A 25,615-nucleotide genomic window follows, 5' to 3' on the forward strand; every position below is an offset into this window, starting at 1 on the left:
AAACATATTTAAACCTTCTCATAACTTGTTTTTAAGTGGAAAAGTGGAATAAACTAAACAGCATGAAGTTAAAGCAGGCTGCATGGAGTCAACGCAACTAAAAATAACATTTCACGATAATATGGAAGTTATTCATCTGTTTGTGGTTTTCTAAGAAAGAGTTTAGTTGTTTCTCTTCAAAAGATTTAGATGTTGCTGACGCTTTCGACTTGTTGCTTCTTTCCTGCTGCTGTGGAAATGACTCTTATCGCTTGTATCTGTAGTGATGTATTGTAAGTAAACTCTGGTTCTCTCCATGTTGTGAAGCAGATCGTTAATGTCCATGGTCGCTGCATGTGTCAGTGCATTGACTGCATCCTCCTGCATCCTACCCACTTGCTGGCCTTCACCTTGCTGTTAACAGAACTCAGGTGTTCTCACCTGCAGGCTGTAAAATAATAACAATAATAATAATAATAAAATAATACTGTCCCAGTGATTCTTTTAAAAATAATACATTATACTGATACTGATACCTCCTCTTTTTAATTAATCCATCAATCAACCTTTATTTAAACTCTGAGTACTTTGAGGGAGACTCTCATTTACAATGTAGCTGAGCCAATACGGAGACCAGGGATTGAGAAGTTAAATAGAAATACAAATGCTGACAAAACTTATAACCATGGTAGTAAATAAAAAAAACTGAATTAACCATGAACATTATAACAATATGGTAACTTAATAGATAAGATCAAATAAAAACATAGGATAAACGGATAAATAAAAATATAATTAATGAAATAAAGAAAGAAAAGATGTAAAACAGTAACTTGGCAATATTAAAATAAATAAGAACAGAATCATAAAAATTAAACGGTAACTAAAAACATCCCAAAAATAATTTTAAAAGTTACCTAAAATCAAGTAAAACAGTTATAAAACAGAATAAAAGTTTAATTTCTCCCATTCTTGGAGCTTCTCCAAAACACACCACCAGAGGGCACACAAGTTCTTTGGATGGTATCTGAACTCTTTCAACCTGGAAAAAACCCACAGCTGATGAATCAGTGCCACGGTGACGTGCATGTCCTCAGTTCCATATGTGTGATGCGTGAAGCCTGAGTTTGTTAAATGCTACTGTATGAATGAGCTGAGATCCCGCGGCATTGGGCTGCTTGAACACATTTTCCCATGTTCCATGTGTCTGTTTATGTATGAGTAGTAAGGAAAACTCACATAAACAGACAATTTCCAGTAAAGGTGTACCTCAGGGCTCCATACTCAGCCTGTCTAGATTGCCCTGCTTGATTTCATAGAATTTTTCCTGACTATTAGTCCACCATTTATATATTTATTGTAAATAAATCTCAGAAAAAAAACAGAATTGTGTCAATCACCAGAAAAAAGGTCTGAGTCTCTCTGAAGATGTACCTCAGGGCTCAGTACTTGGCCCTTTTGAGATTGTCCTGCTTTGCTGTTTTCAGAGGCCAACAAGGTCCCTCCAGTTAACTTGTTCCTCTCCTCTCCCCTTCCCAACTCCAGCTAGGAAGGCCGGCAGCCACCGAATGCGTCTGGCATGTTGTTTAGATTGCGGACAGGCCGAACGAGGCTGCTTGTGCATGTCTCACCGTGATCATAGTAACATGGAGACTCCACCACCCCGTGCCTTTCCTCTCTCTTCCACCTCGCTTAGTGATAAAACGGCCGCATTACATTCCTGTAAGTCCTTCCGCACCTCCCTCGCCTTCCGCACCTGTGCCCAGTGCTTGTGTGTTAGTGCTTAGCGTGGCTTATTGGTGGTTTACCTGCTTATTGCATCTGCTTTTGTGATATAGTTGATGCTGTCGCTGTAGCTGTGGGGCGCTTCTGCATGTCTTAAAGGCGAACAATCAAATTTACATGATTTTCCGCTTTAGCTAAGATATGTTTGGTGTCAAAATGTTGCTCAATGTCAACAGTCACACATACCTTTTCCATAAATACATCACAAAAATTCTCTCAAACCATGTCCAGGTCTTCATTGAGGTTGTGCAGACAAGTCGTGAGTTTACATGCACTCAATAATCTGACCGTAATCAGATTTCTGCAGTTATCTGATTATTCAAAAGCTCCTGTAAACGGAACACTGATTTCTCAGATCAGAGTGAGGTCTAGAAATCTGATAAAGAGGCTGGATTTGAGCTCAGTAGTCCGATTTCTCAGTGCTGTGAGCTCTTACTCTGATTTCTTTCTGATGTCTCAGTCTGAGCATGTGTGAAAACAGACGGCGGTACCAGAAATAAGCGAACAGCGTCGCCGCAAGACGCAGCAAACAGTTTTGCAGCAACACTGAAACCAAACACATGCTTGACAAAATAGTGTTTAAATATCATTCATGTTCTAGATGGTGTAATTTCAGTGCCTCCATTTTTTTTTTAAAAAGCGGCAGCATGAAGTTTTACGTTACATTTACGTCGCGTCTTTTTCTGTTAGTTTATTGGCTGGTTGTAAAGCAGAAATCTGATTACTGTCTGACTCCTGTAGAGCTGGAGTTTCCCCATTATCTGATTACTGTCTGACTCGTGTAGACCTGGAGTTTCCCCATTATCTGATTACTGTCTGACTCATGTAGACCTGGAGTTTCCCCATTATCTGATTACTGTCTGACTCATGTAGACCTGGAGTTTCCCCATTATCTGATTACTGTCTGACTCCTGTAGACCTGGAGTTTCCCCATTATCTGATTACTGTCTGACTCATGTAGACCTGGAGTTTCCCTATTATCTGATTACTGTCTGACTCATGTAAACCTGGAGTTTCCCCATTATCTGATTACTGTCTGACTCCTGTAGACCTGGAGTTTCCCTATTATCTGATTACTGTCTGACTCATGTAAACCTGGAGTTTCCCCATTATCTGATTATTGTCTGACTCATGTAGACCTGGAGTTTCCCCATTATCTGATTACTGTCTGACTCATGTAGACCTGGAGTTTCCCCATTATCTGATTACTGTCTGACTCCTGTAGCCCTGGATTTTCCCCATTATCTGATTATTGTCTGACTCATGTAGCCCTGGAGTTTCCCCATTATCTGATTACTGTCTGACTCCTGTAGACCTGGAGTTTCCCCATTATCTGATTACTGTCTGACTCATGTAGACCTGGAGTTTCCCCGTTATCTGATTACTGTCTGACTCCTGTAGACCTGGAGTTTCCCCATTATCTGATTACTGTCTGATTCCTGTAGACCTGGAGTTTCCCCATTATCTGATTACTGTCTGACTCCTGTAGACCTGGAGTTTCCCCATTATCTGATTACTGTCTGACTCCTGTAGACCTGGAGTTTCCCCATTATCTGATTACTGTCTGACTCCTGTAGACCTGGAGTTTCCCTGTTATCTGATTACTGTCTGACTCCTGTAGACCTGGAGTTTCCCCATTATCTGATTACTGTCTGACTCACGTAGACCTGGAGTTTCCCCATCATCTGATTACTGTCTGACTCATGTAAACCTGGAGTTTCCCTGTTATCTGATTACTGTCTGACTCATGTCATGGAAGGTCTCACTGATTGACCCTGACTTTGTTTTTGGTCTTAGGAGTTTGGTAACTTTTTACAGTCCAGAGTGATTCTTCAGTTCTACAGAGCAGAGTGCTAGCTAGCGTACTAATAAGGTTCCACCCTTGTGCTCTTCATTTCATGCGTTTCTTTGCATCTCCCTTCGATTAACAGCTGCTGCCTGTGTTCGCACTACATCGTCCGTCACCACAGGTCTCCTTTATGACCGAGCCTTCTTTATTGGGTCTCCTCTGGGCCGTAATCCGACTGCCTCCATCACCTGCTTTATCTGCCCGTATTAGTCACTTGTTCATCAGTTCACTGCAACATGTACCGCCCCTTAACTTCATGTTGTCTTTGCATTTTTCCCAGCTAAAAGTAACTATAACGGATATATCAAATCAAGTAAGTTTTCCTTTTTTCCTCCATTTGTTCTTAACCTGCAGTTGTGCTTTGTTTCCATCATTTTTCCTTCTGCTACAGCTTCCTTCTTGTGGAAGTTTGGCTTATTTGTGTTGTTCATTATTCCCTGCTGTCTCACTACTGTCCCCTTCACTGAAGAAGCTTTCATATCATCACTGTTTGGAACAAAAACCTTGTATCATATTTAGAGGAGGAAAAAAATACTCTGCAATAACGATACCACAAATAAAGTAACACTATTTAAAGGCTACCTGCATAGGGAGCCTTATGACACATGCATAACACCACTGTCCAAAGAAAAACAAGTATCTCCAAAATAGTAACTTTACAGGAGAGAGTTAAAACACTCTTGCCTGTCAATGTAAGCTAATTAAGATCAAGAGACCCTTATTAATCAAACAACAGGGAAATTTGCACCTCCACCCGGAGCGGTGGGCAGCCCAATCCGCAGCGCCCGGGGAGCAGTTGGGGGTTAGGTGTCTTGCTCAAGGACACCTCAGTCATGTGCTGTCGGCTCTGGGGATCGAACCGGCGACCTTCCGGTCACGAGGCTGGTTCCCTGACCTCCAGCCCACGACTGCCCCCCATGACTGTTGTGAAGAGGTTTTATTCAAAGTGATTTTAGAGCGTTTCTATTGGTCCATTCATCAAGAAAATTTCGCACAACGTAAAGGACGGCTGTTGTGTTGAAAAGATGTAGAAAGATTAAAAAAAAGACAAAAGGGATATTTTCTTTTGACAGTGACGATAAGCAATTTAAAAAGCCAATATTTCAGAATTCATGAACTGTTAATGTCCACATTTGCAAGATGACGCCAGATGTTCATGAAGTAAATGACGCTGTTTTGACCTGAGGGCCCTCAAACCAAAGCAACGGGCATTTATTTTGGGTTCTGTTAAAGTTCTATCAGTTCTATTAAATGCGTCACCAAACTAAAGTGAGAAATCTTTAATAAAACCGCTGCCGTCAGAGCAAAACCTCGTATCTCCATTTTTGTCGTTTTTCAGGTTTTTGATGTAATTCGAAAGTATCCGTGGTCCTTTATATCGTATGTAAGTTTCATGATGAATGGACCAACAGAAATGACCCAAAAGGGCTTGGAAAAAATTCTGGTTCCATTGACTTACATTAAAAGTAAAGCATGTTTTTTCCTTCACCTGTAAAGTTGCCGTTTTGGAGATGCGAGGTTTTCTTCCAACAACAGCGACATGTTGTTTTTCCATAGGCCTCTGACTCACATGTTCAGTTATATGGGAACGATGCCTTATAACAGTGTTATGAAACATCACTTTAGTTTAAGGGTCCTTATGCCAGTATAATGTCATCGGCTTTATAAAACCCTCTGTCCTCTGTCATCTTGCACATCACAAAGCATTACACTCTTAAAAATGATGGTTCTTCAAGGGTTCTTTGTAAAGAAATTGGTTCTATGTACAACCATGAACACTCAAAGAACCCTTTCCATGATTAAGGGGTGAAGCCATGTGAGACCCAAGGGGTCTTCAGAATGATGGGGAATGTACTGTAGAGGGTTTTTGTATATGGCACCAAAGCGGTTCTGCTTCTTGCGGTGATATCAAGCTTGTGCCAGGTAGAAGAACCCTTTTTCGGTGGTCCATAGAACCATTTCCAAAAAAGGTGCTGTGAACTTTAATCATGCAAAGTGTTCTTTAAGTGTTCTATATAGAATCATGTTCTTTGCTAAAGAACCCTTGAAGAGCTGTCATTTTTAAGTGCGGACCAAATATTCGACCTTGTTAATGTTCTTCATTTTTATTATTCTTTTTATTTATTATGAAATGTTCGCTCTGTGTACGGGAAGCTTTTAAAATTCTGGGAAAATGAATAAAAATGGGAAAAATAAAGACACAAGGTTTGGTCCAGACATTGATGGTATGAATGTAAGTGAACCTGGCACTGTAAATATGGTCAGTTGGTTTATTATTTAACTCTAACGTTTCCTAATCAAAGGATTACACATTCAGGAGACGGCTTAAGTCACAGTGTTCGGGACGCTGTAGGAGTTTGTAGAATTCATTTCAGCATCATTTATGTGAAGTGTTTCTCTGCATGTCTTGTTTGACAGTTGTTTGGAAGCGGAAATGGTCAGTATTACAACACAGCAGTTTAGGGATGGACGCTCGAAACCTGGTGGGATTAGATGTAAAGCACCTGCGTCAGACTCCAGTCCTCGCAGGCCGGAACACTGCAGACTTCAGCTCACTGCCTCATTAAACACACCCGATTCAGCTCATCAGCAAGATCATGACCTGAATTCAGGTGCTGGATGAGGGTAAACGCTGATCTCCGCAGCACTTTGGCCTGGAAGGTCCCCAGTTTGACGTGCCTGATTTAAAGAAAGCCTCTGTTTACATCAAAGGGCCCATATTATGCAAAACTGAATTTTCCTCATTTTTCGAAGTCAACAAAAAAGTGGATGCAGCGTTTAAACATTGTTAAAGTTTAACGGTTTGAATTTAGTTCTGTTGTGGTGTCATTAAAAAAAAAAAAAACAAGTCATTTACATATATTCACCTACAGCAGTTTAGCTCCGCCCACTCACACTGAAGTTATAAGGAGTGTTTCAGCCTGGACTGCTTTCTGAATGAGGCACAATACAGGGCAGCCAATCAGAACAGAGATCATGTACATGCATCAGTCTTAAAGGCACAGCAACAGAAACAGCCTCTTTAATTCTAAGGGTTAAAGAATGGACAAAGTTTCAGTTCAGTCCACCTGGTAGCACTTTAGTAGTACAAGTGAAATTGTTGGCCACTTTATCAGAAACCCCTCTCCTGTTGCTCCTCCTTGTGTACCGATGGAGAAAGAATCTTAGTTGTTAACTCGCAGTTTGCATTGGCCATGCTCTAGTCCCTCTGGGGTCAGTGAGCTGCTCTTGTCTGGATATTTTTTGGATGGATGCTCCACTATCAATCAGTGACAGTGACAAACTCCCAAGGAACACTACTGTGTCTGACACAGTGTCATACACACATAACCATGTCTGTGTCACTGCTGAGCTGAGAATGTACCACCACCAAATAATATCTGGACAACCTGTGACCAGAATCTACCTGCTGATGAATGGGGTGGAGTGGCTGATTAAACTGTGCAGCAACAGATGGACTACAGTCTGTAACTGAGCACCTACATAGTGGAGCTATAAGGGAGATGTTTCTAATAAAGTGGCCAGTTAGGGGCAATAGAAGGGAAGTGTTTCTAATAAAATGGCCAGTTAGGGGCAATAGAAGGGAGGTGTTTCTGATAAAGTGGCCAGTTAGGGGCAATAGAAGGGAGGTGTTTCTAATAAAGTGGCCAGTTAGGGGCAATAGAAGGGAGGTGTTTCTGATAAAGTGGCCAGTTAGGGGCAATAGAAGGGAGGTGTTTCTAATAAAGTGGCCAGTTAGGGGCAATAGAAGGGAGGTGTTTCTGATAAAGTGGCCAGTTAGGGGCAATAGAAGGGAGGTGTTTCTAATAAAGTGGCCAGTTAGGGGCAATAGAAGGGAGGTGTTTCTAATAAAGTGGCCAGTTAGGAGTAATAGAAGGGAGGTGTTTCTAATAAAGTGGCCAGTTAGGGGTAATAGAAGGGTGGTGTTTCTAATAAAGTGGCCAGTTAGGGGCAATAGAAGGGAGGTGTTTCTGATAAAGTGGCCAGTTAGGGGCAATAGAAGGGAGGTGTTTCTAATAAAGTGGCCAGTTAGGGGCAATAGAAGGGAGGTGTTTCTAATAAAGTGGCCAGTTAGGGGCAATAGAAGGGAGGTGTTTCTAATAAAGTGGCCAGTTAGGGGCAATAGAAGGGAGGTGTTTCTGATAAAGTGGCCAGTTAGGGGCAATAGAAGGGAGGTGTTTCTAATAAAGTGGCCAGTTAGGGGCAATAGAAGGGAGGTGTTTCTAATAAAGTGGCCAGTTAGGGGCAATAGAAGGGAGGTGTTTCTAATAAAGTGGCCAGTTAGGGGCAATAGAAGGGAGGTGTTTCTAATAAAGTGGCCAGTTAGGGGCAATAGAAGGGAGGTGTTTCTAATAAAGTGGCCAGTTAGGGGCAATAGAAGGGAGGTGTTTCTAATAAAGTGGCCAGTTAGGGGCAATAGAAGGGAGGTGTTTCTAATAAAGTGGCCAGTTAGGGGCAATAGAAGGGAGGTGTTTCTGATAAAGTGGCCAGTTAGGGGCAATAGAAGGGAGGTGTTTCTAATAAAGTGGCCAGTTAGGGGCAATAGAAGGGAGGTGTTTCTAATAAAGTGGCCAGTTAGGGGCAATAGAAGGGAGGTGTTTCTAATAAAGTGGCCAGTTAGGGGCAATAGAAGGGAGGTGTTTCTAATAAAGTGGCCAGTTAGGGGCAATAGAAGGGAGGTGTTTCTAATAAAGTGGCCGGTTAGGGGCAATAGAAGGGAGGTGTTTCTAATAAAGTGGCCAATTAGGGGCAATAGAAGGGAGGTGTTTCTGATAAAGTGGCCAGTTAGGGGCAATAGAAGGGAGCAATAGAAGGGAGGTGTTTCTAATAAAGTGGCCAGTTAGGGGCAATAGAAGGGAGGTGTTTCTAATAAAGTGGCCAGTTAGGGGCAATAGAAGGGAGGTGTTTCTAATAAAGTGGCCGGTTAGGGGCAATAGAAGGGAGGTGTTTCTAATAAAGTGGCCAATTAGGGGCAATAGAAGGGAGGTGTTTCTGATAAAGTGGCCAGTTAGGGGCAATAGAAGGGAGGTGTTTCTAATAAAGTGGCCAGTTAGGGGCAATAGAAGGGAGGTGTTTCTGATAAAGTGGCCAGTTAGGGGCAATAGAAGGGAGGTGTTTCTAATAAAGTGGCCAGTTAGGGGCAATAGAAGGGAGGTGTTTCTGATAAAGTCGCCAGTTAGGGGCAATAGAAGGGAGGTGTTTCTGATAAAGTGGCCAGTTAGGGGCAATAGAAGGGAGGTGTTTCTGATAAAGTGGCCAGTTAGGGGCAATAGAAGGGAGGTGTTTCTGATAAAGTGGCCAGTTAGGGGCAATAGAAGGGAGGTGTTTCTGATAAAGTGGCCAGTTAGGGGTAATAGAAGGGAGGTGTTTCTAATAAAGTGAATAGTTTATTCTCAAAATTGTTAAGAAAACAGAAGTTTTCTGATCCTGATCCTGAATGCTGGTTCCGTTCTCTGGCAGTGAAGGATGAGATGAATCTGACCTGCCAGCTCCAGTCACAGGGCTGTACATCCACCCTGTGCAGAGCTCACACAGTTAGGGCGCCCCCTGCTGGCCTGGAGCTGTACTTGTCTGTGCAGTTGGTGAACAAACGTAAGGGCTGCCTGAGACTGAGTCCAGAATCTGAAGCATTAAGAGTTCCTTTCGCTGGAACTGAGGGGAATGTAGTGTGACTGTATAGGGGATATCAGTACTGGTGGCTGATTTGAGTGTTTGGGTGTTCGGTGGTGTTAGTGCATGGACCGGTGTGGTTGACCCCAGTTTGATCAACGTTTAATGGACTACTGGTCAGGATCTATCAGGTGTAACACATTTATTCATTCCATGTATGTATCCTCTTTTTTTACTTTGTCTCCCTCATCTGTCTTCTGTGTCTGCCCTGTCCCTCCCTCCAGCTGGTGTCTCTCAGGTCTGCTGCTGTGTGTGAATGTTTTTTGCCGTGTTGTAATGAGTTTGATTATAATTAATCAGTTTCTCTAGTTTTTGCCCAGATTAACACGAGTGTTGTTGCAGTTGAGGAAGTGCACCAGTCCACTCTGTCCCCGAAGAAAAAACAACGCAACGGAGGAATGAGGACTTCACCCAACTGCTCCCCAAAAACACTGAGGTAAGAACACTGTGTGTGTGTGTGTGTGTGTGTGTGTGTGTGTGTGTATTCATCTCCCTGTGGGGACCCAAACGCCCTAGTTTGATGAAAAGATGAGCATGAGGAAAGGTAGTTTTTCCCCTAAAAAATGCAGGTTGTATTAGAAATAGTAAAAGAGAAGACCCAAGAGGTGCAGTTGTTGGCTCTATTGTCGTATTTGATCCCTGGTGCTGCCCCAGCCCTCTGTAATTGAGTCCAAGAGAGCATAATTATCCTCTGATGTTCTCTGGGTGGGCAGGATGGTCCTCCCTCTCCCTCAATCGCTCCATTTTGCCATTTTGGGAAACTGTTAGTTGACATAATAAAATTAGTGTTGAGCACCACTGATGTTGCGTTAGCAGAAGTTTGAAAGATGCAGTGAATCTCAGAGGAAGGTCATAGATCGAGGGAGAACTAGCTAGCATATGAAATAGGCCGCAACTAAAATTGGGTAAAAATCCTGCAAAATTATGTTTTCTATGACGATCAGGACAAAACACTACCAGCCGATACTCAAAACGTCCATCAAAGCATTAACTTCTGCTTCTTTTCTACATTATTTTTATGCATCACATCATTCAGCAACACGATGATGCAATATGTAAGCTTGAAATCTCAGGGTTCAACCCCCCCAACCATCTTATGATCCGTTATCATTTGCAACATGAGCATCGAATGAGCAAACGCTAACAAATCTGTGTGTCCTCTCCTTCAAAGCCCCGCCACCTCCGCAGAGACACCATAATCCACAACATGTGGTCTGGTAACACGGCAAGAGTCAGAGATCAGTTTAGAGATCTACGAGTCTGGAGGAGACAAACTCCTGCATTCTGGACTCTGTTACTCTGAGTCAGTTATTCATACAGTTATTCCGATGATAAGAAAAAAAATAGAGAGTGTTTAAATTCAAATGCGTCCGTGATCATAACTGTAGACCAAGGGTTGCAACCCAAATGTTAAGAGTTAATTAAGATTAAGTGACCCTTATTAGTCCCGCATCGGGGAAATTTCACCTCCGCATTTAACCCACCCATGAAGTGAAACGCCACATACACTCTAGTGAGCGCACACACACACTAGGGGGCAGTGAGCACACTTGCCCAGAGCGGTGGGCAGCCCAATCCGCAGCGCCCAGGGAGCAGTTGGGGGTTAGGTGTCTTGCTCAAGGACACCTCAGTCATGTACTGTCAGCTCTGGGGATCAAACCGGCGACCTTCCGGTCACGAGGCTGGTTCCCTGACCTCCAGCCCACGACTGCCCAGAAGAACAGCCGTTTTGTCGTTTCAACACAAATCAAACCACCTTGGGAGCCACGATGTTTTATGTCCCTTTTACCATCTTGGCTGTAAATATGTCTCAGTATATGCTGGTTTACTACTACAGGCTAAAAATATAAGAGAAACAAAAACACAGACTCAAATTTAGCCGCTATTCTCACATCTCCGGCAGGAAACCTTCTTAAAAGTAGAGAAGCTTCTTGTCTCTCGTCTCTCGACATTCAATTTTTGTTAGGCTGAATTCGGTTCTTTGGGCGGCACGGTGGTGTGGTGGGTAGTGCTGTCGCCTCACAGCAAGGAGGGTCTGGGTTTCATTCCCCGGCCGGGTGACCGGGGTCCTCTCTGTGTGGAGTCTGCATGTTCTCCCCGTGTCTGCGTGGGTTTCCTCGGGGTTCTCCGGTTTCCTCCCACAGTCCAAAGACATGCAGTCAGGCTGACTGGACATGATAAATGTCCCCTAGGTGCGAGTGACTGTCTGTGTCTGTCTGTCTGCCCTGCGATGGACTGGCGACCTGTCCAGGGTGTATCCTGCCTTCCGCCCGATGACCGCTGGGATAGGCTCCAGCACCCCACCGCAACCCTGATGGAGAAGCGGCTTAAAAAATGGATGGATGGATGAAGTCGCTTCTCATTCTCCAGCTTCTTGTTTGAATGTTCCCATTCCACCTTAAATGGATATAACTAGTGCACCTTTTAAGGTGGAACAGCCGTCTGCGCTGATCTTCAGGGTTAAAGGGTGAATCAGCAGTTCTACATTAACTCCAGCGTTTAAGACCATTTACTGTTAAACTGTGTTGAAGGATCAGCAGAGCTTTATTTTACTGTAGAGGAGGATTATTTTATTATTACCTACTGATCTGATTCAGCTGTGGAGACACAGCCGGGCAGTAAAGGAGCTGCATGTTGCCGACCGCTGCTGTAGCCCCAAGTATATTTGAACAGCTCTCCTTTTACTTTGGGCATGTTGTTTCAAAATGGGGTGACAGTTAATAGGCTAAAGTACTTATATCAGATCGGGGGGCATAAAATTGGATTGGCACATCTCCAGTGTGTGTATGTATGAGAGAGAACTGATGTAGCAGAAAGCTGCTCTAAAGGCCTAATGATGGAGTGATAGGAGTAAAGCAGGATGAAAGTGAGATCCATGCCCTGTTATGATGAATAAGACAGATGACGTAAAGAGGACGAGATGGGAATGCTCAGATCTTCAGAGTCAACAGCTTCAGTGATGCTGGCTTGTAAGCAGATACCTATAAAAGCAACTTTGATGTAATTAAAGAGGCACTACGTGTTTCTGGAGAATGGTTGATGATATTTGAACTCAACAGCAAAACAAATATGTCCATCCCTTCAGTGCTCCTTCAGAAGCTCCACCCCTAGATTCAAGGGCGCTTTAGAGATCTTTGTGGCCGTGAAGTCTTTCACAAACGTTGCACACTCAAATACCATGGTATAATATTAGAGCGAACTGTTGGCTGAAGTTGCTGCTGTGAAGTTAACCAGTGGCCATCACAAAGATTAGCAAACGGGACAAAACAGTACTGACCTACTCTCAGTTAATTTTGCCCACCTGTATACAGGTGCAGCCTCCTCATCCATTTTCAGGCATTTAAATATCCACCTCCTCGTTTCTCCGCTCATTGTCCACCTTATCAGCTCTACTTACTGTATAGCTGGACTCTGTAGTTCTACAGTTACAGACTGTAGTCCATCTGTTTCTCTGATACTCTGTTACCCTGTTCTTCAGTGGTCAGGACCCCCATGGACCCTCACAGAGCAGGTACTATTTGGGTGGTGGGTCATTCTCAGCACCGCAGTAACACTGATGTGGTGGTGGTGTGTTAGTGGGTGTTGTGCTGGTCTGAGTGGCTCAGACACAGCAGTGTCCACTCACTGTCCACTCTATTAGACACTCCTACTTTGTCGGTCCACCTTGTAGATGTAAAGTCAGAGACGACAGCTCATCTGCTGCTGCACAGTTTGTGTTGGTCATCCTCTAGTCCTTCATCAGTGGTCACAGGACGCTGCCCACAGGACGCTGCCCACAGGACGCTGTTGGCTGGATATTTTTGGTTGGTGGACTATTCTCAGTCCAGCAGCGACACTGAGGTGTTTAAAAATTCCAGCAGCACTGCTGTGTCTGATCCACTCAGACCAGCACAACACACACTAACACACCACCACCACGTCAGTGTTACTGCGGAGCTGAGAATGACCCACCACCCAAACAGTACCTGCTCTGTGGGGGTCCATGGGGGTCCTGACCACTGAAGAACAGGGTAACAGAGTATCAGAGAAACAGATGGACTACAGTCTGTAACTGTAGAACTACAGAGTGCAGCTGTACAGTAAGTGGAGCTGATAAGATGGACACTGAGTGTAGAAATGAGGAGGCGGTCAGAACGTTCTGGCTGATTGGCATGTACAACAAATGTAATTTGAAACTCTACATTAGATGTTTAGACTTTAAGCTATGTCCTACAGTTCCACTCTTTACCGTTTCTTTAACTTCATGTAAAGCTTGACCGAGCCGGGAACGTTTTTTTTTTTTTTTTTTGCAGGCACGACCCCCTCTTGATCCCCAGCCATGATCAGATGGAAACGATGGATGAGAATGTGAAGAAATATGACTCTACAGGAATGTTCCACTGGTGTCCCTCTAAAGACATCGAGAAGGTCATACTGGTGAGTTCCAACCAGAGAGAGAAGGTCATACTGGTACTGTAGGTCAACCTTTAGAAATCTGGAGTTATTACTTTTCACAGTCATGAACGTATCATGATATAGCTGCGTAATGGAGAAACCCTCACCCTCTGGGTTTCTGCTCGATCGGCACTGCAGCGATACGTTCAGGTATCTCAGTCTTTAATATTGCAGTTGTATTTGCTTTAGTAAATTAGTGTGTTCAGTAGCTGATGATGTGCTCAGCCTAGTCTTGTTGAAGAAAATAAGTTTAAAGGTTAAAAGGTTACAATTATCAGATATTTACATTTTTGAATATTCTGTTTAAGCATCATCTTAAATATTCAAATATCGTATAAGGTTAAGATCTAAATGAATTTTAACGATTTAGAGCTCAAAAACGGAAATTGACAACATACTTTATTCATTTCTGTTGGGAAGTATTAATAATGGTTATGCACAGTTAGAATATTTGTAATTTGAGCTTATCACATTTTATCAAATATACAATGACTGGCTACTTCATTAAGTACACCTACTTTATTTATACACTCGTGGTGCTTTTATCAGCTCCACTGACCATATAGTTTCACTCTGTAGTTCTACAGTTACAGACTGTAGTCCATCTGTTTCTCTGATACTCTGTTACCCTGTTCTTCAGTGGTCAGGACCCCCATGGACCCTCACAGAGCAGGTACTATTTGGGTGGTGGGTCATTCTCAGCACTGCAGTAACACTGACTTGGTGGTGGTGTGTTAGTGTGTTGTGCTGGTCTGAGTGGATCAGACACAGCAGTGCTGCTGGAGTTTTTAAACCCTGTGTCCACTCACTGTCCACTCTATTAGACACTCCTACCTTGTCGGTCCACCTTGTTGATGTAAAGTCAGAGACGACAGCTCATCTGCTGCTGCACAGTTTGTGTTGGTCATCCTCTAGTCCTTCATCAGTGGTCACAGGACGCTGCCCACAGGACGCTGCCCACAGGACACTGCCCACAGGACGCTGTAGGCTGAATGTTTTTGTTTGGTGGACGATTCACAGTCCAGCAGCACTGCTGTGTCTGATCCACTTGTACCAGCGCAACACACACTAAAACGCCACCACCACGTCAGTGTTCCTGCAGTTCTGAGAATGACCCACCAGCCAAATAGCACCTGCTCTGTGAGGGTCCATGGGGGTCCTGACCACTGAAGAACAGGGTAACAGAGTATCAGAGAAACAGATGGACTACAGTCTGTAACTGTAGAACTACAGAGTGCAGCTATACAGTAAGTGGAGCTGATAAAGTGGACAGTGAGCGCAAAAATGAGGAGGTGGACTTGATGAAGTGGCTGTATGTTCTTGTATGTTCCTGACTCTAATTGAAATTTCACGAACTGAGGTGCTTTGTTTGTTTGTTTGTTTGTTTATTTATTTATTTATTTTGCTCAGACTCGTAGTGAAGCAGCGATGACCGTGCTGAGTGGTCATGTGGTGGTGTGTATATTCGGGGACGTGAAGTCGGCTGTTGTTGGTCTGAGGAACCTGGTGATGCCGCTGAGGGCCAGCAACTTCCACTACCACGAGCTGAAGCCCATCGTGTTTGTGGGCTCTTTGGAGTATCTGAAGCGGGAGTGGGAGACCCTCCACAACTTCCCCAAAGTCTCCATACTGCCCGTGAGTCTGCACGTGACGAGCTGCACTGTTTGAGCGTCTGTGATCAGATTTAGGGCTTTACAAAGAAGCGAATGTAAAACTGTTCCCGTTGTGAGCAGCACCATTTCAACGCTCTCCTTAAGACTGAAAAATGTAGGCCTAGACGTGTCTGCCAGGATAGTGGCTGCGTTCAAAGCTGCTGTAAAGTCCACGAAATGTGAACAACCACCGCCTCACAGCTGAGCTCCGTGTCCCTGCGGCATGACGAGGAACCCTTGTGCTGTTAATGGAATAATTATGGAATAATAATGGAATCTTTGATTCTAGTGCAGCTAGGCTCCAGCACCCCACTGTGACCCAGAAGGATAAGTGGTTTAGATGGTGTGTGTGTGTCTAATGTTGCTCGCATGGACCACCAAGAGTACTGACATAGTAAGAACCCATTTTTTGTTCAAATTGAGGGGCTCCTATTTTCCATCATTAATATCACAGGCTTGAATTAAAGTACTTCTGATATGATTCACTGCCATATAAAACACTAAAGAATGTCATTTGAATGACTTACACACTTCAAACAGTGCGTCATACATGGAATATTGATGTGTCTGGATCCCAAATGACTTTTCTAAGCTATATTATTCTGTGTTGGGCTGCAGGATCCAGTATTTACATTCCTATGTAGTGCACTATGTAGGGAGCAGGGAGCCGTTTGCGATTCAGCCCCAGTGTGAGAGGAGGGCGCCGCTGGATTGGTGCTTAATAAGACTCGCGGTGGTAATTTGGTGACCAAAAAGTGCTTATAAAGCGAAAGTTGGTTGCTTGGCAACAATACCGTACTCTAAAGGAACTGCATTTCTTGGCAGAATACTTATGTCGATAGTTATTAATATTAACTAATATTCATTATTTTCTGAAAAGTTGTGTATTCTATCCCAGTTAATGTTAGCAGCTTTTTTATATCATAGCGCCATCTTATGGTTTTCCCTTAAAGAAACCTGATTAGGCTTTATTATGTAAAGTCATTGAAAACTGATAACGACTGCATACAAGCAGTGACTGTAGATCAGCCAGTGATGTAATAAAGCACTAAGCCACATCAGGCCATGCGTTACAGGGAGAAACCCCTTCCCCGTGATAGAGTCATAGTAACGCATGCGTTTACATGCGCTAACTGCGGAAAATCTGATTTTGTCAGTAATCTGATTAATGCGCTTACATGGACTTGAGTAATCAGATCACGGGGAAACTCCAGGTCTACATGAGTCAGACAGTAATCAGATAATGGGGAAACTCCAGGTCTACATGAGTCAGACAGTAATCAGATAACGGGGAAACTCCAGGTCTACGTGAGTCAGACAGTAGTCAGATAATGGGGAAACTCCAGGTCTACATGAGTCAGACAGTAATCAGATAATGGGGAAACTCCAGGTCTACAGGAGTCAGACAGTAATCAGATAATGAGGAAACTCCAGGTCTACAGGAGTCAGACAGTAATCAGATAACGGGGAAACTCCAGGTCTACAGGAGTCAGACAGTAATCAGATAACGGGGAAACTCCAGGTCTACATGAGTCAGACAGTAATCAGATAATGGGGAAACTCCAGGTCTACAGGAGTCAGACAGTAATCAGATAATGGGGAAACTCCAGGTCTACATGAGTCAGACGGTAAACAGATAATGGGGAAACTCCGGGTCTACAGGAGTCAGACAGTAATCAGATAATAGGGAAACTCCAGGTCTACATGAGTCAGACAGTAATCAGATAATGGGGAAACTCCAGGTCTACAGGAGTCAGACAGCAATCAGATAATGGGGAAACTCCAGGTCTACATGAGTCTGACAGTAATCAGATAATGGGGAAACTCCAGGTCTACAGGAGTCAGACAGCAATCAGATAATGGGGAAACTCCAGGTCTACATGAGTCAGACAGCAATCAGATAATGGGGAAACTCCAGGTCTACATGAGTCAGACAGTAATCAGATAATGGGGAAACTCCAGGTCTACATGAGTCAGACAGTAATGAGATAATGGGGAAACTCCAGGTCTACATGAGTCAGACAGTAATCAGATAATGGGGAAACTCCAGCTCTACATGAGTCAGACAGTAATCAGATAATGGGGAAACTCCAGCTCTACATGAGTCAGACAGTAATCAGATAATGGGGAAACTCCAGGTCTACAGGAGTCAGACAGTAATCAGATAATGGGGAAACTCCAGGTCTACAGGAGTCAGACAGTAATCAGATAATGGGGGAAACTCCAGGTCTACAGGAGTCAGACAGTAATCAGATAATAGGGAAACTCCAGGTCTACAGGAGTCAGACAGTAATCAGATAATGGAGAAACTCCAGGTCTACAGGAGTCAGACAGTAATCAGATAATGGGGAAACTCCAGGTCTACAGGAGTCAGACAGTAATCAGATAATGGGGAAACTCCAGGTCTACAGGAGTCAGACAGTAATCAGATAATGGGGAAACTCCAGGTCTACAGGAGTCAGACAGTAATCAGATAATGGGGAAACTCCAGGTCTACAGGAGTCAGACAGTAATCAGATAATGGGGAAACTCCAGGTCTACAGGAGTCAGACAGTAATCAGATAACGGGGAAACTCCAGGTCTACAGGAGTCAGACAGTAATCAGATAATGGGGAAACACCAGGTCTACAGGAGTCAGACAGTAATCAGATAATGGGGAAACTCCAGGTCTACATGAGTCAGACAGTAATCAGATAATGGGGAAACTCCAGGTCTACATGAGTCAGACAGTAATCAGATAATGGAGCGGATTTCTGCTTTACAACCCGCCGATAAACTCACAGAATCAGACGTGTCATAAACGTAATATAAAAGTCAAACTTCAAACCACTTTTTTTTTTTTTTAATTGAGCAACTTTACCTGAAAAAATTAACATACATCATCGAGGAGATGAAAAATATTAAAGTCCTTCATTTAGTCAAGCATAGGGTGAGAAGTCCGGTCATCCGGGAGGGACTCGGAGTAGAGCCGCTGCTTCTCCACGTCGAGAGGAGCCAGCTGAGGTGGTTCGGGCATCTGGTTAGGATGCCTCCTGGACGCCTCCCTCGGGAGGTGTCACAGGCAAGTCCACCCGGGAGGAGACCCCGGGGAAGACCCAGGACACGCTGGCGTGACTATATCGCCCAGCTGGCCTGGGAGTGCCTCGGAATCACCCCCGGAGAGCTGGTGGAAGTGGCTGGGGAAAGGGAGGTCTGGGCCTCATTGCTTAGGATGCTGTCCCCACGACCCCTGAACCCCAGAGAAGCAGAAGATGATGGATGGATGGATGGATTTAGTCAAGCATGTGTTTGGCTTCATTGTTGCTGCAAAAGTGTTTGCTGTGTCTTGCGGTGATGCTGCTCGCTTATTTCCGGTACCGCCGTCTGTTTTCACACATGCTTAGACTGAGAAATCTCAGAGCTCACAGCACTGAGGAATCGGACTACTGAGCTAAAAATCCAGCTCTACAATCCAATCTCAAGATTAGGACCACTCAGTTTACACCGAGAGGAGAGAAATATGGTGAAATGTATCGTCATTTATAGATTATTCAAAGAGTAAACGTTTTAACTGTTTACTGTTCGCCTGCAAGAACAAAATTAACCTGATTAGAATGAGAACACGGATGCAGGGTCCCTGGGTCTTTAATACTCAGTAACTGAGGTATTAAAGCCCCTTGCCCCCCCCATCAGTGTTTGACTGATGTTTGTATTTTTGTTTATTTGTTTGTTTGCATGTTTATGAAGGGCAGTCCTCTGAGCAGAGCAGATCTGAGGGCCGTCAACATCAACCTGTGTGACATGTGTGTGATCCTGTCGGCCAATCAGAACAACATAGACGATGCGTCTCTGCAGGATAAAGAGTGCATACTGGCCTCCCTCAACATCAAATCCATGCAGTTTGACGACAGCATAGGCCTCCTTCAGGCCAACTCACAGGGTACGGAGTTCGGAATTCGCTGTTGAAAACTTTGGAATCAGTGTTTTCAGTAATTTAATATTGGTTTGGTTGCAGGTGCTTTACTGTGGAAAGGCTGCTCTACATTTACTTCATTTCCAAGTCCACATTATTCATTTTTCCGTGTCAGGAAAAAAGCAGAAAACACACATTTAAGATAAAATCACACAGAAGCCTCAACAACTAAACATAATCTCCTCTCAGCTGGTCAGTCAGTGAGTCCCTCTTCACCTTCATTCCAGCTTCCGTTCTTTTCAGGAGCCTCACTTTCAGCTCCTCAGAGAACCTGCAGACACGCCTCCAAAGCTCAGTCTGAGAAGCTGGTAGATGATCAAACCCATTCAGTGGTGCTGAGCTCTGGACTCTGGGGTGGTCAGTCCATCGTCCAGCTTCTTTGTTTGATGTGTCCGTCTCCTTTTCTCAGTGAGGTTCTTCTTGATCAGCTACACGTCCTTTCAGACCCACAGCGCTGAGTGGTCTTCTCACAGTGGAAGGATGGACAGAAACACCTGTGGATGTTTTCAGATCTGAAGCAGCTTGATCTTCTCCTCTCTCTCAGAGATCAAAGCTTTCAGTGCTGTTTATCTGATGGGGGCAGTTTTGGGGTCGACCAGCTCTTCCAGGTGGTTGTTAGGAGGCACATTTTCTCTGGAGCTTTTAATCAGTTTACATTGAATGTTACCTCTAATTATTACCTGTAACTTGTACTTAATGGCTGTTTTGATTCAAAATAAAATAAATGAATTGGATCTTTATGATTAGGCAAGGAGGAAGTTCTTAAAAAAGATGTGGGTAATTCTCAAAATACATCGTTTCTGTCTACCTGATTGTGCTAATGTGTAGACATATCTGTGTCCTTTTATACGCAGGCTTTACTCCTCCTGGAATGGATCGATCGTCTCCTGAGAACAGTCCTGTTCACGGCCTGGTCCGGCAGACCTCCGTCACGACAGGAGCAAACATCCCTATCATCACAGAGCTCGGTACACACACACACACACACACACACATGCTAAATGTATTAAAATGCTGCTGTGCTTCACCTAACCCAGCCCTAACCTTAATCTCAGCAACCAAAAGATCAGCTTTGGCTTCTTTTACTTCATATAAAGCAGTTTTTTTTTTCATGGAGAACTAATGTCCCACCAAGGTTGTCTTGTAGTTGGTTTTGTATGCAAACATAAACCGATCAGGCGTAACGTTCTGACCACCTCCTCGTTTTACGCTCACTGTCCACTTTATCAGCTCCACTTACTGTATAGCTGCACTTTGTAGTTCTACAGTTACAGACTGTAGTCCATCTGTTTCTCTGATACTCTGTTACCCTGTTCTTCAGTGGTCAGGACCCCCATGGACCCTCACAGAGCAGGTACTCACTGTCCACTCTATTAGACACTCCTACCTCGTCGGTCCACCTTGTAGATGTAAAGTCAGAGATGACAGCTCATCTGCTGCTGCACAGTTTGTGTTGGTCATCCTCTAGTGCTTCATCAGTGGTCACAGGACGCTGCCCACAGGACGCTGCCCACAGGACGCTGCCCACAGGACGCTGCCCACAGGACGCTGTTGGCTGGATATTTTTGGTTGGTGGACTGTTCTCAGTCCAGCAGCGACACTGAGGTGTTTAAAAACTCCAGCAGCACTGCTGTGTCTGATCCACTCAGACCAGCACAACACACACTAACACACCATCACCACGTCAGTGTTACTGCAGTGCTGAGAATGACCCACCACCCAAATAGTACCTGCTCTGTGAGGGTGCATGGGGGTCCTGACCACTGAAGAACAGGGTAACAGAGTATCAGAGAAACAGATGGACTACAGTCTGTAACTGTAGAACTACAGAGAGCAGCTATACAGTCAGTGGAGCTGATAAAGTGGACAGTGAGCGTAGAAACGAGGAGGTGGTCAGAACGTTCTGCCTGATCAGTGTATGTCTGCACACACGTGCACATCAGTCGGGGGCGTGGTTTGTTCCCAATGTATCACTTTCACTACCCTACTTCACTTTAGCTACGACAGGAAAAAAGACATTTTAAACACAGCACATAATTGATGACCTCATGTTTAAATGCCTAGTTACTGTAACCACTGTGAGTAAAGGCCTATTAAGCACACCTTGTACAGCGCTATGAGTAGATGTCTGGGGCGAATGGTTGAAGACTGTGATTCTATAGTCTTTTTATTTTTTTTTTTTACAGTATTGAACTTTGTTTTTATTTTCTTTACCATAGTCATCATTGCTGCTTGCTTAGCCTGCTATAGCTATACGATAACCCCCCGAACCTGCTCCTGGAAATCTACCCGGCTGCGTATTTCAGCTTCAGCCTAAATCTTACGCACGTGATCCAATTCATTAAATAAGCTGATGGTCTGGATCAGATGTGTTTAATCAGGGTTGGTGGTGAACTCCTCAAGAAGGTAGATGTCCAGGAGCAGGGTTAGTGACCACTTCTATAGCCGACATTAGGAACTAGAACAACTCAGCTACAGAAAGAGTTGAGCAGGGTAGTGCTGATTTTTTAAATAACATTTTTCTGCAAATGTTAATGCACTTAAATTTTGTTTGATTAACTTAAGAACTTAAAAAAAAAAAATACAATAGTAATTTTGGAATGTGCCAAAAGTTGGACACCCAATTGTAAACTCTCAACTTACTTTTTAGGAATGGTTAGACAGGTATTGTCATTAAGAATTCCCAGGTGTGGAATGTAGTGAATTCTGACTCTTCAAACTTTGTGGTAACACTCAACAACCATGAGCTCCTCCATGCAGCTTGTTTAAGATCTGAAAAAGCTAATGGATGCTGACAAATGGGAATGCTATAAAAAGATTTCCGAGCCCTTCCTGCTCACAGTTTCTGCTGTCCGAAATGCCGCTAAGGAATGGCAGTAAAGGGTGATTGTGGAAGTCAAGGCAAGATCTGGAAAACCCATTAAACTCTGAGAGAACTGCCCAAATGCTGGCCAGAAAGGCAAAGTAAAACCCCTATATGACTGCGAGAGACCTGCAGGAAGGTTTAGCGGACACAAGAGTAGTGCTGCACAATTCTACTCTGCAGCATTGCTTCCATGGTGTCTATGGAAGTGTCATCAGAAGGAAAACTTACCTGTGACCTTATGACAGAAGTTAACATCGGAATTACGCAAAACCACATTAGACAGAGACATTTTGGGAACAAGTGATGATGAAGTGATCTGATGAATCGAATGAAATCAAATGAGAAAGCAAGTTTTTAAACACCTCAGTGTCGCTGCTGGACTGAGAATAGTCCATCAACCAAAAATATCCAGCCAACAGCGTCCTGTGGGCAGCGTCCTGTGGGCAGCATCCTGTGAACACTGATGAAGGACCAGAGGACGACCAACACAATCTGTGCAGCAGCAGATGAGCTGCCGTCTCTGACTTTACATCTACAAGGTGGACCAACAAAGTAGGAGTGTCTAATAGAGTGGACAGTGAGTGGACACAGTGTTTAAAAACTCCAGCAGCACTGCTGTGTCTGATCCACTCAGACCAGCACAGCACACACCAACACACCACCACCACGTCAGTGTTGCTGCAGTGCTGAGAATGACCCACCACCCAAATAGTACCTGCTCTGTGAGGGTCCATGGGGGTCCTGACCACTGAAGAACAGGGTAACAGAGTATCAGAGAAACAGATGGACTACAGTCTGTAACTGTAGAACTACAGAGTGCAGCTATACAGTAAGTGGAGCTGATAAAGTGGACAGTGAGCGTAGAAACGAGGAGGTGGTCAGAACGTTCTGCCTGATCGGTGTACATTAAAACACATACTTACTGGGGTGTCTCCTTGCCCTTTAGCAGAGCTGCAGTGTGTGTGTGTGTGTGTGTGTGTGTGTGTGTGTGTGTGTGTGGGTGGGTAAGAACTAAGGTTGGTGCGTGTTTCTTGTCGTTAGCTAAATCAGACAGGCTGCTGAACGCAGTGTGTGTGAGGCAAGACAAGAGCAGCGGGACGAACATCCCTATGATCACTGAGCTGGGTAAGACAGCCTTCAAGTCAATAAGCCACCACTCTCACAAACTATTGCTCTCTCTCAGACTCTTGCACATCAGGATTTTATCTCCACTTCTTTATGAATTCTTGCTTCTTTTCCCTGTTGAACCTCCGTATGTTAATGTTTGGCACAGGGGTGGCCCTAGCAATATTTTATAGCAGGCACTTTAAAGTAGCTGAACTATCTAGAACAGATGCTAATGTACAAATCATATTCATGTGAACCAGATAAAAAAAAAAAACACACAAACAAAAAAAATCTGTTCGAACCTGTAAAACAGTTTTCCCAGTACTGCTCAAGACTAATCAGTTTAGTTAATTCTGAACAATTTCCAGGCAAAACCAACAATGTATAAGCTGGCTTACAAGTCTCATTCTAGGGATGAGACTTTAGGGATTTTATCAGTTTTCCATTATTTTTGTGATTGTTGAATTTTGTGAAGTTGTGAAGTTGGTCAATTCAATCATTTTAAAGATTCCAAGGACCATTTATGGCAGAGGGCGGGATCAAGATCTGGATCACAGATCGAGACAAGGACAGAGTTAGATATTAAGACAAGGACAGGAACTAAGATTGAGACCAGGAGGATCAGAGACTATAAACAAGGACAAGATCAGACATTTAAATAGGGAGGATCAGAGATTGAGTTAAGCACAGGGTTAGAGATTGAGACAAGAAAGGAATCAGACATTAAAACAGAGAGCATCAGACTGAGCATCAGACTGAGTTAAGGATATGATCAGAGGTTGAGACAAGGACAGAGTCAGAGATTGAGACAGGGAGGATCAGAGATTGAGACAAGGACAGAGTCAGAGATTGAGACAGGGAGGATCAGAGATTGAGACAAGGACAGAGTCAGAGATTGAAACAGGGAGGATCAGAGATTGAGACAAGGACAGAGTTAGATATTAAGACAAGGACAGGATCAGAGACTGAAACAGGGAGGATTAGAGACTGAAACAGGGAGGATCAGAGACTGAGACAAGGACAGAGTCAGAGATTGAGACAGGGAGGATCAGAGATTGAGACAAGGACAGAGACTGAGACAAAGCCAGAGCCAGAGATTGAGACAGGGAGGATCAGAGACTGAAACAAGGACAGAGTCAGAGATTGAGACATGGAGGATGAGAGACTGAGACAAGGACAGAGTCAGAGATTGAGACAGGGAGGATCAGACACTGAGACAAGGACAGGATCAGAGATTTCAATAAGGATGGGATCAGAGACCAACATGTGGTTTGGATTAGAATCTAAGATAGGAACCAGGGATCAAGGCCACAGTTGGATGAGGGATTGAGACAAGTACCAGATCAGCAGCTGAAATGCGATGAGCTCAGAATCTTAGGCTACGTTTACACAGCAGGTAAAAGTCGCCCAAATCTGATCTTTTTCCTCACATGTGACACAGATGTGTCATCTGTGTGGCTGTGTAAACATCCAAAAACACATTGAATCTGACATTTTCAATTCGGACTTGAGACGCTTTCATATGTGGTACTGAAATCTGATCTGTATCCGATCTGCGGCAATGCGACTCAGTCTGAACAGCCAGATCGGAATTCATGCAACTTTTACATTAGTACAACTCGACGTTCGTCATAATCTTTCGCTGCTGAGAAAAAAATAGAAGAGACTCATCGCAGCCGCTCCGAGTTTGAAGAGCTTTCGCAAGAAATGGCCGAGTGTGGCCGGAGGAGCCAGAGGCTGACGTCACATACAGATCACATCTAAAAGATGGCATGAACAGCCAAACAAAAAAAATCAGATTTGGAGAGAAAATCGGATTTGGGCCACTTTACCCTGCTGTGTAAACGTAGCCTTAGACAGGAACTTGTCCATGGATCAAGACCACAACCGGTTCAGAGACTGATACAAAGACCATATCAGAGACTAAGAAAGGGATTAGATTGGTGTCTGAGCCATGAAGCAATCCAGGGGTCAGGACCACAACTGGATAAAGGATTGAGACAAGGACCAGATCAGAGGCCAAAACAGGGATCAGATCAGAATCTGAAACAGGAATCAGCCTTGGGATCAAGACCAAACTGGATCAGGGATCAAGACAAGGGCTAGATCAGCGATCAAGACGGGTACCGCATCAGGCATATAGACTAGGATCAAGGCAAGGGCTGGATCAAAGATTAAGGAACCAGATTACGGATTGAGATGGGACCAGATCAGGGATTGAGAGTCAAAGGATGTGAATAGATCAGTTATCAGTACAGGTACTGCATCAAGGAATAGATCAGAGAACAGATCAGGGATTGAAACACATAATGGACTAAGGA

General features: G+C 44.0%; 1 protein-coding gene across 14 annotated transcripts in view; it reads left to right on the top strand.

The window, feature by feature from the left end:
• Positions 1 to 25,615, top strand: part of LOC108414676 (calcium-activated potassium channel subunit alpha-1-like) — a 209,891-nt gene that overhangs the window by 168,982 nt on the left and 15,294 nt on the right. For 3 of the 14 annotated variants that reach the window (XM_037544238.1, XM_037544235.1, XM_037544237.1), the window contains exons 19-27: positions 264 to 272; positions 1,525 to 1,701; positions 3,894 to 3,926; positions 9,626 to 9,719; positions 13,576 to 13,699; positions 15,128 to 15,352; positions 19,096 to 19,288; positions 20,176 to 20,289; positions 23,229 to 23,312. In XM_037544238.1, the coding sequence (XP_037400135.1) occupies positions 264 to 272; positions 1,525 to 1,701; positions 3,894 to 3,926; positions 9,626 to 9,719; positions 13,576 to 13,699; positions 15,128 to 15,352; positions 19,096 to 19,288; positions 20,176 to 20,289; positions 23,229 to 23,312 (1,053 nt within the window). The remainder of the gene's footprint in view (positions 1 to 263; positions 273 to 1,524; positions 1,702 to 3,893; positions 3,927 to 9,625; positions 9,720 to 13,575; positions 13,700 to 15,127; positions 15,353 to 19,095; positions 19,289 to 20,175; positions 20,290 to 23,228; positions 23,313 to 25,615) is intronic. The other 11 variants (XM_037544245.1, XM_037544246.1, XM_037544247.1 and 8 more) reach the window with 7 other exon arrangements.

The sequence above is a fragment of the Pygocentrus nattereri genome, chromosome 13 (genome assembly GCF_015220715.1).
Source record: "Pygocentrus nattereri isolate fPygNat1 chromosome 13, fPygNat1.pri, whole genome shotgun sequence".
Taxonomy (NCBI): Eukaryota; Metazoa; Chordata; class Actinopteri; order Characiformes; family Serrasalmidae; genus Pygocentrus; species Pygocentrus nattereri.